This window comes from Trichechus manatus, unplaced genomic scaffold (assembly GCF_000243295.1).
Source record: "Trichechus manatus latirostris isolate Lorelei unplaced genomic scaffold, TriManLat1.0 scaffold00032, whole genome shotgun sequence".
NCBI classification, from domain to species: Eukaryota; Metazoa; Chordata; class Mammalia; order Sirenia; family Trichechidae; genus Trichechus; species Trichechus manatus.
This window is the reverse complement of record NW_004443968.1, coordinates 5,242,799-5,260,887: the sequence shown is the minus strand read 5'-3', so window position 1 is coordinate 5,260,887 and position 18,089 is coordinate 5,242,799. Positions and strand designations below refer to the sequence as shown.

Sequence of the window (18,089 nt, the reverse complement as noted above, 5' to 3'; positions counted from 1 at the left end):
AGCCACCAAGTGTGTGGTGTAGGCTCTCACAGTCCTAGACAGGCATTGGTGATTGGTGTAGGCACAGGCATCTGGCTGCGGCAGGGGGACACATTCCGAGCAAGACAGGTGGCTGACAGCCACCCCTGAGTGTCTAGGGGGAAGGCGTGTCCCTTTTCCCTAGAACACGTATGTGGGTGGGTTTTGCAGCCACGCTGTGAGCACCTAATGCTGTTGGCTGTAAGGATTGGGGGATACCTCTTACTCATGGGCCCCTATCGCAGGTGGTGTGGGTGGAGACACCAGTCTTCGGGCACCTGATGTGGGTAGGTAAAGACCCTGTTTAATAGGCAGAGCAGTGTCAAATGTCAAGACCCTGCTACTTCAAAGCTGAAACAGTGGAAGTTAGAGTTCCGGTATATACCCTGTTGTACTATGGTAATGAGGGCCTATGCTGTTGAGATGGGTCCACACAAGTCTATGCAGGTGGAAGGCATTCAAGGTCCATGGATCCCTTATGCGTGTGCCTAGGCAAAGGAGCTGTGCCTACCCTGGGTTCCTGGCTTAGGGGAGCCGGCAGTTTATTTTTTCCCATTTATTAATTTGTTCATTCTCCAAGGCAGGGAGAATGGCTCCAGGCATGTGACAGATCCTACTTCCGGCCCAGGGGACTGGGCAATTGCTGAAGCCGGTCCAGGACCCAGGGCAGAGCAGGGAGCGGGGAGGTTAATGGGAAAGAGGTTTTTCTCTAACGAGGGTGTTTTTTATCTGCACAGTAAGCCGTACACAAACACTTATCTTTCGCCGATGAGGGCTGCTTCTCACTGGTTCTGGGTGGCCATGTAGACTCTCTGGCACTGGGTCTCTCCTGGTGTGGAAAATGCGCCTCCTGAGTACCACCACTTGCCTGCCTCACCGCTCACCCACGAGCTGCTCAGGCCTGAAGGGCCCAGGCTCTCGCCGGGTCAGGTCTGGCAACTGCTCACTGCTTCCGAACTGTCTCTCCCTTCCCCTGCCGCTCAGTCCGGTTCCTCAACTCTGCCTTTGATGTTCAAGGCTCCCAGATTGCCATATATAATCGAATCACTTGTTTTTTGGGGTCTTTGTTGTAAGAGGGTCCACCGGAAGCAACTGAGTACTCCACCATCTTGGCCCTGCCTCCCAGATCTTGGTTTTTAATACCATTTTCTAATAAAAGAAACTAAGACTACTTGGAGAAATGGCTGATTTTCAGACTGGTGCAGGAAATATATAAGATGAGCCTGGAGTATCTTGTATCACCAGAAAATAAGAAAATTCTCAAAACAAAACAAAACCTACATTTACGGGAATATATCAAAAGGACACAGATGCAAACTGAAAGAGCTTTCAACTGTTCCAAAGGTGGAACAAATTGAGAAATAAAATTTAAAATGTACTATTGTATTATAAAGTAAATATCCATGAGTCCATACTGATATAAATGACTGAGTAAATAAACGAATAGGAGAGAGGAGACAAATTTCTCTTATAGAAAATTCCAAATAATTTATGCAGATACTCCTCCCTCGAGGAGGGGAAGCAAAATCCACACTTTTTAAGTGGAGGCTGCTCTTAGTTTCTTCCTTCCATAGAGTATAGTATGGAAAGAAGGAAAAAAAGAGTAATTTTCAGTAAAGATACCTAATAGACATTACCTCAGCCAGGAGATCAAGGTCAACATCACCAGTGATAAATCATGTTGATAGTATGTACACTTAATATGATGTGATGAAAATGGTACTTTACCTCTGCGTTCTTCCTTCCAAAAACCTATAGCCCCAGTATAATCACGAGAAAAACATCAGACAAATTTCAATAAAAGGGCATTCTCCAAAATATCTGACCAACACTCCTCAAAACTGTCAAGGTCATCAAAAACAAAAACACAAATCTGAGTAACTGTTACAGTCTAGAGGAACCTAAGGGGACATGAGAACTAAATATAATCTGGTATCCTGGCTGGGATCCTGCAACAGAAAAAAACACCAGGTAAAGCTAAGAAAATATGAATAAACTATGGACTTTAGTTAATAATAATGTATTAATATTGGTTCAGTCTTACTTTGTTTAACCTTTAGAATGAGTGCATTAATTTCACCTTTGAACTCAAACAGAAAGAAACATGCAACATAATCATGAAAGTAAAAAAATTCAGTATTTTTAAGGTAAAGGTATCGCTTATCAAACCATTATATACCTTCAAGCAGCTATGTTTTAAAAAATTGAATAAAATTATCTAAAATGCTTCTTATAGTTATAAGTACATGTAATATCAAGATAAAAGACTTGCTTTTTGACTCTTAGCCAGTTATAAGTCTTCTAGAGAGAAGAAAAAGGGAATGCATTTTTAATTCTAATGGAACGAAATAATACTATATGTATTTCTCATGTTTTAATGATGTTGTTTTGAGAACTCAAGGATGATACTGATCTCTCTAATTTCAACAATCAAAGGAAGAAACTGAAAATCAATACCTTTCTTCTTTGCTAAATAACTACTCAGGAATGGGTTTCCTTCCTCCAAAACCACTTCCCACTCCCAATCTCAGACCATCAAGCTTCTCTAATTTCTCCTCTTTGCTCTTAGCATCACAGATGAATATTTTTTTATCTTCTCACTTATCTGATATGTAAGTGGTAAGCCCGAAAATGGTCAAGGCTTTTAAATTTTTTATTCTAAATAAATAATCAGAGAGCTACATAAAGATTTCTGTACAAGGTGTAAGGATAGTAATTACAGCATTACATATATGAGCAAGAAGTTGGAAACAATTTTTAATCTAATCGTTGTTGCTAGTTGCCTTCAATCTGATTCCAACTTAGGGTGATTCCATGTGAATTAGTCATAATTAATAATGTTATACCCATACAATGGAATACCAGTCATTTTCCAAGAATACTTAAAATTTTATAAAAAGAATTTATAAAATTTCATTAAAAAATACACAGAAGAAAAAACTGAAATACATGATAAATTATTAATAGCAGTTCTCTAGACATAAACATTACAGGTGATTTTTACCTTTTTAGTACTTTTCTATGTTTTTTTCAATTTTCACTAAACATATAAAGCTTTTATTATGAAAGGTTTATTTTTAAAAATAAAGCATCAAAAATTTTAAAGTATTTTTCTGTTGAATCAATGCACATATGTTTTTTCAAGGTAGCTGATAATTTCTGATCAAAAAGAATCAATAAACATCAAATTATCACATATATTGTACCAAAACATAGTTTCATATGTATACATTAAACCATATAATCAAAGAGTCAAACACAAACCTTGTTTTTCTTCAGGTGTTTCTATATAATAAGGCATTCTTTTCATTGTTTCTCTAAACTCCTGTTTTAAGGCCAGCATATAATCTTCACCTTCTCCTGTTTTCAGTGGCACTGGTTTATAATCTGTATCCTATTTAAATTAAGAGATAACGTTGTTGTTGTTTTAAATAAATTAAAATTTAATATGCTCTTTGTCTATATTCTGTAAAATGTCAGTTTTATTTCCTGGGGTGGTCTGGGGGACTTATGACACACAGCCCATTTCCTACTTTCTTCTTATTTTAGAGGTAGGAAAGAAGCGTAATTTTCCTAACGGCCCTAAAAACCACACTGATAATCATTTTGTTGTATTACTAGTTTGTTAACTTATATGATTCCACATTTTAAAAATCAAGACTCCCAAAGGACAGCAAGTGCTCCAGTTTCCTATTAACCTCAATTGTTGTTAGGCACCATAGACACGGTTAATTTTCAACCTCATGTGACAGAGCAGAACTGGCCCATAGAGTTTTTAACACTGTAGTCTTTATAGGAGCATCACCAGGTCTTTCTCCCACAGAGCTGCTAGGTAGGTTCTAACTGCCTACTTTAGGGTTAGCAGCTGAGTGCTTAATCGTTGTGCCACCATTAGCCTCAATTAGTGGTGCTGATAATGGTGGGACAAATACTGTGTTAAAAAACAAACAAACCCAGAATGTACTCAATATTCAACATTCATTATTTTATTTAAAGCATTACCAATATTTCCCTTTTTACAGTGAAAAAACTGAGAAGTGAACAATTTGCAACCCTGTAATTGTTAGTAAATGGCAAAGTGAAGTTTGAACTTAAGTATTCAGATAGAAACACACACACACACACACACACATATATATGAGTTTTGTACATGTGTAAACACACACACATATTCATTAAAAACTGGGCCCTCAGGGTACACAGGGGACAAAAGATAGGGTATAATTTCAATTTGACTCAGAATTTATTCATTCATTTCACATCTATTTATTGAGTGCCTGCTATAAGCCAGACACTGTTAGACAACAGGTAAGATACCATGGCGAACTACTAAAAGTCCCTGCCCTCATGGAACTTACATTCTAGGGGTGAAACACAAAGCAAATAAGTGAGCAAATGAAATAATATATAATGTCAAGTGACATAAAAAAATTAAGCAGAGTAAAGAGTAACTGACAGCGTGCCTGGAGGATAAACATGGCTGGCCTGTTGGCAACTCAATTTCAGCAGAGACCTGGATGAAATTGGGAAGCCATTCACGCAAAGAACTGGGGACAGATGGCTACAGGCAGGGACACTGGCAGGAGGAAAGGCCTGAGGGAACAATGATGCCAGCAGGGCTGAGGAGTGAGAAGGACCGTGGTAGGAAAAGGATCAGAGAGATCAGACAGACCAGATCAGACAGAACCTTTTAGGAAGTAGTAAGGAATTTTAATTTTATTCCAAGTATAAAATAACACTCTGAACTAGCATTCCTAGTATTTAGAGATAATCTCTAATCAGGCATGGAGAAGAGCTTGGTCTTAAAGAAATCACCGTAGAGTAACATTATATGATTATAAGGCATATTTTGCCTTCCTGGTACTCTCAATACCAGAAAGGCAAAATATCAAAAGCAAACAGCAGAGACTGTCTATGCGAGAAATCTAGATTTTCAGAGACCTTTGCCTGGGACCCTTTACTTATACAAATCCTTCGATGAAGGACTTTTTTCTTGTGAAATAGGGAAGGGATTCCTAGGTAGAGGGATATCTTATTTTTTATGATTTTTAATTTTTTGTAGCACAGGACATACACCATCTGGAAATGTAAGCTTGTCTTTTAAACTACACATAAAGCAAAAGCATTAAACATTAATTATGCCAATTAAGCTTGAAGCATACTCTAAAAGCAACACTACATGTAGTAGAAATTATTATGTTTAGAGAAACAGCAATAAAATTCAAAGCCAATTTGATAAAATAGGGAAATAAGTAAAATACAGACAAAAGTTTAGTGGGAAAAAAAAAGGCCAAGTGGTATACTAAGAGACAAAATTAATTCTATAAGTATAATATAAGAAAATCATCAAGCAAAATATGGTAGGGTAGGAGATTTAAACCACTGTTAAAACCCAACTTGACTTTAAAATATGATTTTGAGATTGGAAGATATCAATAACAGCAAAAGAAGATACAAAGATTGAACAATAACTTTTTCTTGGTTCATACAGTACTGAGTAGATTTATGGAATAGCATATACTGTTTTGCTTTCTGTATTTTAAGAAAGCAGTCTGGAAATCAGAAAAAGTTCAGGGAAGAACAGTTGAAATATTTAAATTAAAGCCAAGTGAAACTTAGGCTCTCTTTTACTTTCTTATGATTTAGGATATCATAGTGATATCATATATTTAAGTCCTATACAGAATTTTAATATTCTCTGAAACATGAAAAACATACCATAAGAATTTAGCTATTAATGTACTTACAGGAAATACTGGGGGTGGTTTCAATACTACATCAGGTAACTTTTCACCTCTGGCAAATCCAACTGCTTCAATATTAAATGTATAAGCAGCACGTCCCCTTCCTTTATTCCCAGCCATCAGAACTGGTTATACCAGAAAAGTGAGCAAATTCTGAAAGACATCATTAATCATTAAGGTTTATTAGATTATATAAAAAAATGCAACTAATATTTTAAAGAAAATGTAAAACTCTACCCTTTACATAGCCTGGCCAATTTAAAATACTGGAAAGCAAACCCTGTGAAGAAATAAAATATGTTATATCTGATTCATGAACCACTCCCATCCAGTTGGCTAGGCAGGTGAGATGATGATGGCCTCAGCTCGCTCACTCAGGGTCCTGCGTGGAGGGCTGACCCTGTCTCCTCTGAGCCGCTGCCCTGACCACTGCACAGTCAGTGCAGGTAATTCCCTCCACCCATCGTGGAGTCACAACCGGGTCTCAGAGACATGTAAAAAATGTGGACAAGAAAAGGTCAGGCTGGTCAAAAGAGGAGGTGACCTTGCTTTTTTATACAGACTTCAAGACTAACATCAGTCATAGATATTTTAAAATTTTAAATGATTTATTCTTTCCAAAATCTGAGTATTAAAAAGGATCCTTGAAATGTAGTCCAATGCTGTCCTTTTAGAAATGGGATCAGTAAGGCCGTTGAAAAGGAGCCCTGGTGGCACAGCGGTTAAAGCGCTTAGCTGCTAACCAAAAGGTTGGCAGCTCAAATTCACCAGCCGCTCCGCGGGAGAAAGATGTGGCAGTCTGCTTCTGTAAAGATTTACAGCCTTGGAAACCCCACGGGCAGTTCAATTCTGTCCTACAGGGTTGCTATGAGTCGGAATTGACTCCATGGAAGTGGGTTTGGTTTCTTTTTTTTTTTTTTTTTTTTTGAGGGGGGGGGTAAGGCCCCTTAAAAGGGTTTTTCAAACAAAAAAAAAAAAAAAAAAAGTTTAGAGAAAAATAGATGAAATAGTTAAAGGTCAAATAAACCTATATTTTCAACAACTATGGGGACGGTAGTGATATGATAGTAAGGAATCTTATGAAACATGATTACAGTATTAGGTGAGAATTGAGCCAGCAGTGTACTTAGAAGGATTCCTACCCGAGGGCTCTTTCACTACAGCTCTGAATTCAACGGTAGTGATGATTATAATGCACCTTGTTTAAATGTCTTTCCCTATAGATAATATTGTGTCATTTAACCCTTTTAGCGCAAGTGATCTACAATACGTCTTCCCATTCTACCTGGGGGAAGATGATGAGCTACTGTGATTTCTGCCCCCTCAGTCTCATTTCTGAATCCAGTCAAAATTACACAAGCCACAAAACTTCACATAGTTGTATTCTCAGGGTTTCATTCCAGGATCAAAAGGTCATTAATGTAACTCATACCCACTAGGATGGCTACTAGCAGAAAAACTGAAAAATAACAAGTGTTGACGAGGATGTGGAGAAACTGGAACCCTAATCCATTGCTGGTGGTAATGCAGTACGGTGCAGCCGCTATAGAAAACAAATTGGCGGTTCCTCAAGAAGTTAAACAGGATTATCATATGATCCAGCAATCCCACTCCTAGGTATATACCAAAGAGACTAAAAAGCAGGGACTCAAACAGATACACGTACACCAACATTCACTGCAGCGTTATTCACAACAGAAAAAAATGGAAACAACCCAAGTGTCCATTAATAGATGAATGGATAAGACAAAATGTGGTGGTATTGTTAGGTGCCCTACAGTTGGTTTTGACTAATAGCAATCATATGTACAACAGAACAAACTACTGCCTGGTCCTATGTCATGCTCACAATCATTGCTGTGTTTGAGACAATTGTTGCAGCCACTGTGTCAATCCATCTTGTTGAGGGTCTTCCTCTCTTTTGCTGACCCTCTACTTTACCAAGCATGATGTCTTTCTTCAGGAACTGATCCCCCCTGATAAAACATCCAAAGTATGTGAAACGAAGTCTCGCCATCCTCGCTTCTAAAGAGCATTCTGGCTATACTTCTTCCAAGACAGATTTATTCATTCTTCTGGCAGTTCACAATATATTCAATATTCTTCGCCAACATCATAATTCAAACTCATCATTTCTTCTTCAGTCTTCCTTATTCATTGTCCAGCTTTTACATGCATATGAGGTGACTGAAAATACCATGTCTTGGGTCAGACACACTTTAGTCCTCAAAGTGACATCTTTGCTTTTTAACACTTTAAAGGATGTTTTGCTGTAAATCTATGTAGTACTCAGGATGTGATCCTCTGACCTTTTTAATTCATTTGCATGGAACAGCAATACCAAGGCACTGCACTTTAAAAGGTCCATTGATTGCACATTTTAAATGTCCTTATTACATTTATGGCTCCAGTTACACACATGGAATCAAATAATATATTCAACACCTTTCTATCCTGAAATATTGTTTCCTTTTTTCTTTTTGTGAATTGTTCCAATAGGATGGCATCTGATTTCATATAATGGCTATAAGAAACTGAGAACATATTCAGATATGATTTTGCACTGCACGTTTTGTACATTCATCCTCACATGCCTCCATATTTGAAAAGATTTCCCCTCTTAATAACTGCTAGAACATCAGAAGTTGATTTTATTATTATCTTTAATACTGCCATTTTAAACTAAGACTCTTTGTATGCCATTTTGTGGGGAAGTTGTTTTTCCAACTCATACTGAAATCCACAGCAGTGGATTTGTTGTTTTTAGTTTTTATTATGGACATTTCAATCATATACAAAACTACAGAGAACAGTAGAATGAACTCTCATGTACCAACCACTTAGCTTCAACAATTATCAGTATATGGCTACTTTCATTTCATCTATACTTTCCCACTCCCACCCCCACACTCCTGGATTATTTTGAGCTTTTCAGTATGTATTTTCTCTGAGAGGTAAGTGCTTTTTTTTTTTTTAAAAAAAAGAAAAAAGATATAATAACAATAACATCACATCTAAAAATTTAACAATAATCCTTCAATATCATTTTATACATAATCAGTATTCAAATTTCTTCAGTTGTCAGGTAAATGTTTGCTACATTTGGTTTGTTCAAATCAGGATACAAAAAGTTCACACATGATATTTGATTGACATGTCTCTAAAACGTCTTTTAAACTGTAACTGTTCTCCCTTCTTTTTTTTTTTTCTTACCATTTATTTACTGAAGAAACTAGGTCATGGTCCTGCACAATACTTCTCAAACTTTAAGATAAGTGCTAATTACGTACATGGGGGTCTTAAATGCAGATTCTGATTCAGTTGGTCCCTAGTATGGGTCCTGAGTTTCCGTACTTCTAAAAGAAAAAAAAATTCTCAGCAATACCAAGTTGCTGGTTTGCAGGCCACACTTTGAGTAGCAAGGCTGTATAGTTTCCCATATTCTGGATTTGGTTGATTGCATACCAGAGATGTGGTTAACACATTCCCCCATTCCCTGTATTTCCTATAAACAGGTGGACTAGAGGCTTAGGTTTGGGTTTGATTTTTGGTGCAATAATACTTAAAGGAGATGCTCTGTTTTTCCTACTGCATCACATCAGGATGCACATGAAGTTTCTCTCTTGGTGATGTTCTGGTGAGGGGGTTCAGGCACTGTAAGTCTGTTTCATCTAGTAAAACATTTCCCATCAGCTTTTCACCTAAGGATTTTAGGAGTCATTAATGATTATTGTCTAGATCCATTATTTCATTATGGATGGCAAAATGGTGATATACAAACTTTATGATTCTTTCTGTATTTATTAGCTGGAATTCTACCAGGAATCAACTTCTCTTATCTACTAAATTGAACCATAGTTCATACAGGAAAGGTACTTTTTTTAATTAATTGAGTTCATTCCATCTGTTCACACTACAAGAGAGAGAAAATATCCAAACGGCCTGGTTTCAACTGCTGAGTCACTGAAGCATATGCTGAGCCTACAAAAACCAGGTCTCCCAAGTATGGACATTGCTGAGCAGAAGGTTCACCCCTTTACTCTAAGAAGCTCATTGTGGGAGCCCAGTATGCATGGTCAAGATCACTGAGATTCCTTCCAGTTCAGGATTTGCCACTAACTAAAGATAGATAACAATTACAGGCAGGGTTTCCCAAACTTGCCTGTTGGTAAGAATTACCTGGGGGACTTGGTAAACTTAGAGAGTCCCAGGCACTTCTTAAGTTCTAAACCGGCTGCATCAGGATCTTCGGAACTGGCCCTGGGAAGCAGTTTGGAAAACTCACCCTAAAAAGAGAATACATTAACTAATCCTGCTTGATGGAAATACCAATTGAGAAATATCGAACTGCTGACTCAGAAATTCTGTATTTATCAAGCAATCTTTGAGTGCATAAATTGCTACCATTTAGTGGATCTACTACCCTCAGAAGAAAAAAAAAAAAAAAAAATCAGTCCTAGCTCTTGAGATACCCCTAATAATCACATGGTATTCTGGCCAAACAAACCCATCTTTCTAGTTTGGCTATGGTGAGTCAGTGCCAGATACCTGAGGGAGCTGGTAAATTCACTTTCCTGACTTACAGAGCTGAGGGATAGTCTCTGGACTCTGGTAACTGTCTCATGGAAGAAACTGCTCCCAAGTCTTTGAAATCCGTTAAATTGGTGTAACCACTACCTTGCTCCTTTTTCACCCTACCAGACTTCTTGAATGGTTTATACCAACTTTCCCCATATCCTCTTATCCAAATCTTCCTAACTTCGGAGGGCCCTAACTTCATTCAGTCATTCATTCAACCAATATTAATCATTCCAGGAACTGTGCAAGGAACCAGAGAGCACTGAAATAAAACTGAGTCCCTGCCTTCAGGACTGACACTTCAGTGGATGAAAGAATACTAATGAGTAAACAAGGAAGAGTGAAATATTATGTTTTGTCCTTTGGAAAAAAATAAATAATGGTAAAGGGAAAGAGAATAATGTAGGGCTATGGTGGTGACTAGAGTCCCTGGGCAGTGCAATCAGTTAAGCACTCAGCTACTAACCAAAAGGTTGGCAGTTCGAATCCACCCAAAGGCACCTCGAAAGAAAGGCCTGGCAATCTGTTTCCAAAAGATCACAGCCACTGAAAACACTAGGGAGTGCAATTCTACTCTGAAACACATGAAGTCGACATGAGTCAAAATTGACTCAAAGGCAACTAGACAGTGGTGACTCACACAGGATGGTCACAGAAGGTGTTTCTGGGGAGAATAAATCTGAGCAGGGCCCTGCAGAAGGCCCATGAGTCACAAGATGGAGGAGTGGGGTGAAGATGGATATAAACAGAAGGAACAGCAAGTACAGAGGCCCAGAGGAAGCCAATAGCTGGAGATGTCTAAGGAACAAGAAGCCAGTAGAGTTGGTAAGGAGCAAGGGGAAAGGCTGGCAAAGGCCAGATCTTGTGGAGCTCTGTGAACTGTGGTGAGGGGTGTGGCTTTTATCTGACTTGTGATGGAGAACTACGCACAGAGGATGCTAAAATGCAAAGGTCACCAATGGTCCCCTCAAGGCAAAATCCACTGGCTTTTTCTCCTTGTTCATGCTCTTGGACTTCTGAAGCACACAGCTCTTAATTGACTCTTCCCTTCCGAAACTCTTTCCTCCCAGGGCTTTATTAAAATACCTTCTCCAGGCTCTCCTACCCTCACTGGCCAATTTTTCTCTAATTCTGTTCTTAACTCCTCCTATACACAGGCTTTCTCAAAGTTCAACCTCTGATCTTCTGCTCTTCTTTTATCTTTGGAAAATGTATCCCTCTCAGGCTTTGATTGGGACACCCTGGGTGGTGCAAACAGTTAAGACAACTCATCTGCTAAATGAAAGGTTGGAGTTTGAAGTCTACCTAGTGATACCTCAGAAGAAAGGCCATCTATTCCTGAAAGATCATGGCCATTGAAAACTCTACGGAGCACAGTTCTACTCTGACACACATGGGGTCAACATGAGTGAGGACAGACTCTATGGCAACTGGTACTGGTACTCAGGGTCTGATTACCTCTAGAACTGACCTCTGTCCTGAGCTTCAGCCCATTTTCTCACTACCAAAAGAATATCTGGATGTCACTTTAAACTCCAAATACTGAGATCATCTTCCCCGTCCATTAGCTTGCCTTTCAAATATAATATCTCTATTTCTATACGTAGTATATTACTTTCTCAGTCCCCAGTAGTTAAGATTGGGAGTGAGTTAATATTGATTCCTCCTTCTGTTCCACCCACCCTATCAAATTAATCATTTAATTCTTCCTTCACACGGTCCTTTCCTTTCCATTTCCTCTATCAGCTCAGCCCTTTCCACCTCACTCCTGATTAACTGCAATACCTCTTTGTGGTATTCCTTGCTTTGTGGTATTACTTCTTTACTGTATTCTTCTACATTATTCATTCTAAAGCATAACTCTAATTATGATACTCCTCTTGTCTTGGCTAGAGAATTAAATACAAACTCCCTATCCAAGCATTCAGAGCCCTTTTTAACATGGTTTCAACCTACCCTCCCAACTCACTACTCTATAATCATGTCCTGACTACCGTTCTCCCAACTTCAGTCTACTCCCTCTCCTTCTCTGCCTGGCTGCATCCCTATTCACCTTAAGATCCAGCTTAAGTCCATCAATATCCACAACACTCATTTCATGCCACCTCACTCTTGTTAGATATACAGATTTTAAAAAACTGAGATAAAAAATACTGCTACACTGTTGAATTCTAAAAGAAATATACACAATGCCCCTTTTAGGAAATGGACTTTTTCCAAAGGGGTGGCTTTTCACTTATATTTTGTAATTTTTTGTTCATTTCTTCAACTGTACTAACAGCAGAGGTTGTATATACCCACCCCGCCTACCGAGCACAGTGCTTTACATATAGCAACAGCTCCACAATTAATGTTAAGCTTTCCCATTTTTCTTCACTGAACTGATTTCATTAGCAAATCGACCCATAGAAGTACAATTCAGTGAGCCTTCTATCAAGGTTTTGTTTGTTTTTAACTTTCTGAATATAATCTTTGGGACCTTAGCTGCACATTGGAATCATCAGGAGAGCTTTAAAAAATTTCTGGGCTTCCCCCCAGAACAATCAAATCAGAATCCCTGAGGGACAGAATTTAGGCATCGGGACTTTCAGAAGCTCCCCAGGAGATTACAATGTGCAGCTCCAGACTAAACCTTCCATTTTACAGAAGAGGAAAGTAAGGCCTCAGTAGGTTAACTTCCTAAGGACACAAAAGTTACCTCCTAACCAAGGCAGAACTGATTTAAGGCTCAGGATACCTCTACATTGTCCTTTTAGTTACATTAAGCTGGTTTCTAGACTAGTTGAAAACCTCTTTAATCCCAGGGATGTCATTAATCTTTACAGTGAAGTGAATTAATAAGGGCAAGTGGGCTGTATTTAAAAACGTAAAGTCAGCAGCATCACCCCCTTCCCTATTAGGATGCCTCCAAAAAATTCTTATTCAGAATTGTTCTGAAATGATTTTATAATGGGTACAATTCAAGCAGCCAAGAGCCGAAATGCAAAAACAGCCCATTGTAATCAACTAAAATAACCACCTCACGCCAGGGACAGAACTAATCTCTGATAATTTTCCTACCTCTCACATTTTATTAGTTGTGGATTAAATGTATTGCCTTCCATGTCTCTCACACAGTTGCTTGCACATGTTAGCTAGATGAATAAACGTACAGATAAACAGATGGAAGCAGGCATGGAACCTAGGGGAAGCACTGAAAGCCTGGTGACAGTATCACCATCTTTGACTAAGAAAATTAATGTAGCTGTGACTTTCTGCCAACCTGTTCCTCCAGGTTCCCAGCCTTCTCAGGTAGGTCAGTTTTAAGAAGGAGTACATATGAAAAGTTGAGGATCTGGAAATCAACTCTCTTATTAATAATCTGTGCCTGGTAACCTTCAGGAAACATGTGTCCCTCCATTAGTTCACATCCCATACTGGTGACCACTGCTCCAGAAGCTCTTCCCAGGGAATCCATCCACTTCTTCGGCTCTGAGTAACCTCCTTGGATAGCTCTCCAATCTTTAAATCCAATCCTGACCTCTCTTATCTGTTAAGAACTCTATCTCGACTGCATTCTGCATATTTCCACCGGTATATTTTACATGTACCTCAACTCAGTGTGTCCTACGCTGAACTCTCCATCAAACCTATTCTTCTATCTATATCCACTTTCTTGATGAATGACACCTAAAATTGCCCCATCAGAAACCTGATAGTCATTCTAAACTCCTCTCTTTCTCCACTGATTCCCATATCTATTACTAGAGACTATCAGCTCTGTAATAAGCGCTTGATCAGCTGCTAACCTAAAGGCTGGTGGTTTGAACCCAAGCATCTCCAAGGAAGACAGGGCAGGCAAACTGCTTCTGTAAAGATTACATAGCCAAAAAAAAACCCCGTGGGCAGTTCTACTCTGTAACACATGGGTTCTGCCATGAGTCACACCAGCTGATAACAATATCAGCTCTGTGTTCTCTCTCACATGTTCCCCCTCCTTCACTTAGGTTTAGTTCAGGTCTTCACCGCGTCTCAACTGGACCTCTAAAGCAGTTGTTGTTAGGTGCCCTCGAGTCGCTGCCCACTCATAGCAACCCTATATACAACGGAGCAAAATGCTGCAAGGTCCTACACCATCCTCACAATCGTTGCCAGGTTTGAGCCCATTGTCGCAGCTTCTGTGACAATCCATCTCACTCAGAGTCTTCCTCTGGTTTGCTGATCCTTCACTTTACCAAGCAGGATGTCCTTCTCCAGGACTGATCCCTCCTGATAACATGTCCAAAGTATGTGAGATGAAGTCTCATCACCTTCGCTTCTAAGGAGCATTCTAGCTGTACTTCTTCCAAGACAGATTTGTTCGTTCTTCTGGCAGTCCATGGTAAACAGAACAAATAAATTTCCCATGGTCAGAATCCCCCTTACAAATATAAATCTTGATGCGTCACTTTCTTCCTTACCTACATCCAACAGAGCTTTTGAGTCTAACTTTCTGCCTTTTGCCCCCTGCATCCCACACTGTACCCATGCCCAACTCTGCTATTCTCAGCTCTTGCATGTGGTGTACCTTCCGCCAGGAGTGCCCTTTCTCTCATGTCCACCTGAAATATCCTAGTTATGTCTCTAAGACTCCATGCAAATGTCAATTCCTCTATGTCCATTTCCATACTACATATAGGTAGGCTTCTCCCTTCTCTGTGTTTCCCAAGTACTATACTGTTTTTAGGCGCCCTGGTGACGAAGCAGTTAAGAGCTCAGGCTTTTAACCAAAAGCTCAGCAGTTCGAATTCACCAGCCACTCCTTCGAAACTCTACAGGGCCATTCTACTCTGTCCTATAGGGTCGCTGTGAGTGGGAATCCACTCGAGAGCACACAACAACAACATACTATTTTTGTGACTTTTTATAATCATGTTGTAATTGTTCGATTTTTGTGGCTCTCCCCAGGAATCCTCTTCAATCATGTATTCATCAAGTATTTATTGAGCATCCTCTATGTGTCAGGCCGTCTTGCTCTTGGGAATACACCAGTGGACAAAACAAAGTCTCTGCTCTCATGGAGCTAATAGTTTAGTATAGGAAATGGAAAGTACATAAATATAAATTAACTGTATAGAAAATGTCAGGTAGTGATAAGTGACAGAAAGAAAAATAAAGCAGGACACATGGGTGTTTTGTAGAAAGTATGGTTGAATAAGTCTTGTATTGGGTGATATTTGAGCACAAACCTGATATAAATGAGGGAGAGAGCCATGCAGAGAACTAGGAAAGGGTATTCAAGGGGAGTGTGATACAGGCAGAGGGGCCTGTAAGTGTGAAGGCCTCCTTGATGACATATTCACCTTTATATACCCTATTACTACCCGGAGCCTGACAAAAGTACAATAAAATATTGAGGGAAGTAGTGCTGAGCACGTGGTCTACTAAACATATCACTCCATTTCGCTTCTAATGGTTCCCCTCTGCCTAGAGAAAAAATACACAAACTACAGCAAGCACTGTATTTCCCTGCTGAGAATATCCTAGTATACAGCTGTCTTTTAAGGCAGCTTATCAACAATGCCACTCCTCAACAATCCCTTCCATCTGTACTCTTATAGCACCTCAATTTTACTTCCTCTGGGGTACATATACAGAGCCCTGGGGGTGCAGTGGTTAAGTGTTCAGCTGCTAACCAAAAGGTCGGCTGTTCAAACTCACTAGCCTCTCCACGGGAGAAAGATGTATCAAATTCTTCCATAAAGATTACAGCCTAGGAAACCTTATGGGGCAGTTCTACCCTGTCCTAAGGTCGCTATGAGTCAGAATCCACTCCACGGCAATGGGTTTGGGGTTTTTTTGTGGTAAATATCCTATATTGCTTTGTATTGCAAATATTTGTGTATTGATATTATCACCCCTCAAATTCTTGAGAACCCAGATCATGTCTTTCTTCCACAGTTCTGTTCTTCATACAGAATCTAGCTCAGGGACTTACACGTAAGAATGCCCCTAAAGGGGCTGGCTAAATCCCTAAAACTACTGCCCTGAGATTATTTTAAAACTTAAACAAAAAATGTCACCTGAAGTCTTCTTAAAACCAAACAATAGTTTAGCTTAACTAGTAAAAAATCTCTGCCTTGATAAACAGAATATAAAACATTACCAACAATGTACAAACACCAGAAGAGAAACTAGATAACTGGGAGCTCCTAAAAATCAAGCACTTACGCTCATCAAAAGACTTCACCAAAAGAGTAAAACGACAACCAACAGACTGGGAAAGAATGTTTGGTTAGGAGAATATCCGATCAGGGTCTAATCTCCAAAATCTACAAGATACTGCAAAACCTCAACAACAACAACAAAAAACAAGCCAATTAAAAAATGGGCAAAGGATATGAACAGGCACTTCACCAAAGGCGACATTCAGGCGGCTAACAGATACATGATGAAATCCTCCCAATCATTAGCCATTAGAGAAATGCAAATCAAAACTACAATGAGATACCATCTGTCTTAGTCATCTAGCGCTGCTACAAGAGAAATACCACAAGTGGATGGCTTTAACAAAGAGAAATTTATTTCTTCACAGTAAAGTAGGCTAAAAGTCCAAATTCAGGGCGTCAGCTCCAGGGGAAGGTTTTCTCTGTTGGCCTTCTCATTAACGTTCCCCTGGACTAGGAGTTTCTCCACACAGGGACCCCAGGTCCAAAGAACATGCTCTGCTCCTGGCACTGCTTTCTTGGTGGTATGAGGTCCCCCGTCTCTCTGCTCACTTCTCTCTTTTATATCTCAAGAGATTGCCTCAGGACACAATCCAATCTTATAGACTGAGTCCTGCCTCACTAACACAACTGCCACCCATCTTCCCTCATTAACATCATAGAGGCAGGATTTACAATATATAGGAAAATCACACAATACCAGGAATCATGTCCCAGCCAAATTGATACACACATTTTTTGGGGGACGTAATTCAATCCATGGCACCATCTCACCCCAACAAGGCTAGCATTAATCCAAAACACGCAAAATAATAAATGTTGGAGAAGCAGAGAGACTGGAACACTTGTACACTGCTGGTGGGAATGTAAAACAGTACAACCATTTTGGAAACTGATTTGGCGCTTCCTTCAAAAGTTAGAAATAGAAGTACCATAAGATCTAGCAATCCCAGCCCTTGGAATATATCCTAGAGAAATAAGAGCCCTCACACAAATAGATATATGCACACCCATGTTCTTTGGAGCCCTGTTCACAATAGCAAAAAGATAGAAACAACCTAGGTGCCCATCAACAGACGAATGGATAAACATATCATGGTATATTCACATAACAGAATACTATACAATGATAAAGAACAACAATGAATCCATGAAACATCTCATAACATGGGTGAATCTGGAAGGCATCATGCTGAGTGAAATTAGTCGCAAAAGGACAAATATTGTATGAGACCACTATTATAAGAATTCAAGAAAAGGTTTAAACACAGAAGAAAACATTCTTTGATGGTTACAAGGGTGGGGAGGGAGAGAGGTGGGTATTCACTAACTAGATAGTAGATAGGAATTATCTTGGGTGAAGGAAGGACAACACACACTACAGGGGAAGTCAGCACAACTGGACTGAACAAAAAGCTAAGAAGTTTCCTGAATATAACCAAACACTTCGAGGGACAGAGTAGCAGGGGTGGGGGTCTGGGGACCATGGTTTGAGGGGACATCAAGGTCATCAAGGTCAAAGAAGTTTATTAAGAAAATGTTCTGCATCCCACTTTGGTGAGTG

The 18,089-nt window shown here is 39.4% G+C and overlaps 1 protein-coding gene across 2 annotated transcripts in view; it reads right to left on the bottom strand.

The window, feature by feature from the left end:
* Positions 1-18,089, bottom strand: part of POLR3G (RNA polymerase III subunit G) — a 54,559-nt gene that overhangs the window by 34,127 nt on the left and 2,343 nt on the right. For both annotated transcript variants that reach the window (XR_002823829.1, XM_023730099.1), the window contains exons 2-3: positions 5,766-5,915; positions 3,283-3,412 (exon numbers count right to left, since the gene is read on the bottom strand). Coding sequence is in view for 1 of the 2 variants with exons in the window: in XM_023730099.1 (XP_023585867.1) it covers positions 3,283-3,412; positions 5,766-5,882 (247 nt within the window). In the remaining variant the exon portion in view is untranslated. The remainder of the gene's footprint in view (positions 1-3,282; positions 3,413-5,765; positions 5,916-18,089) is intronic.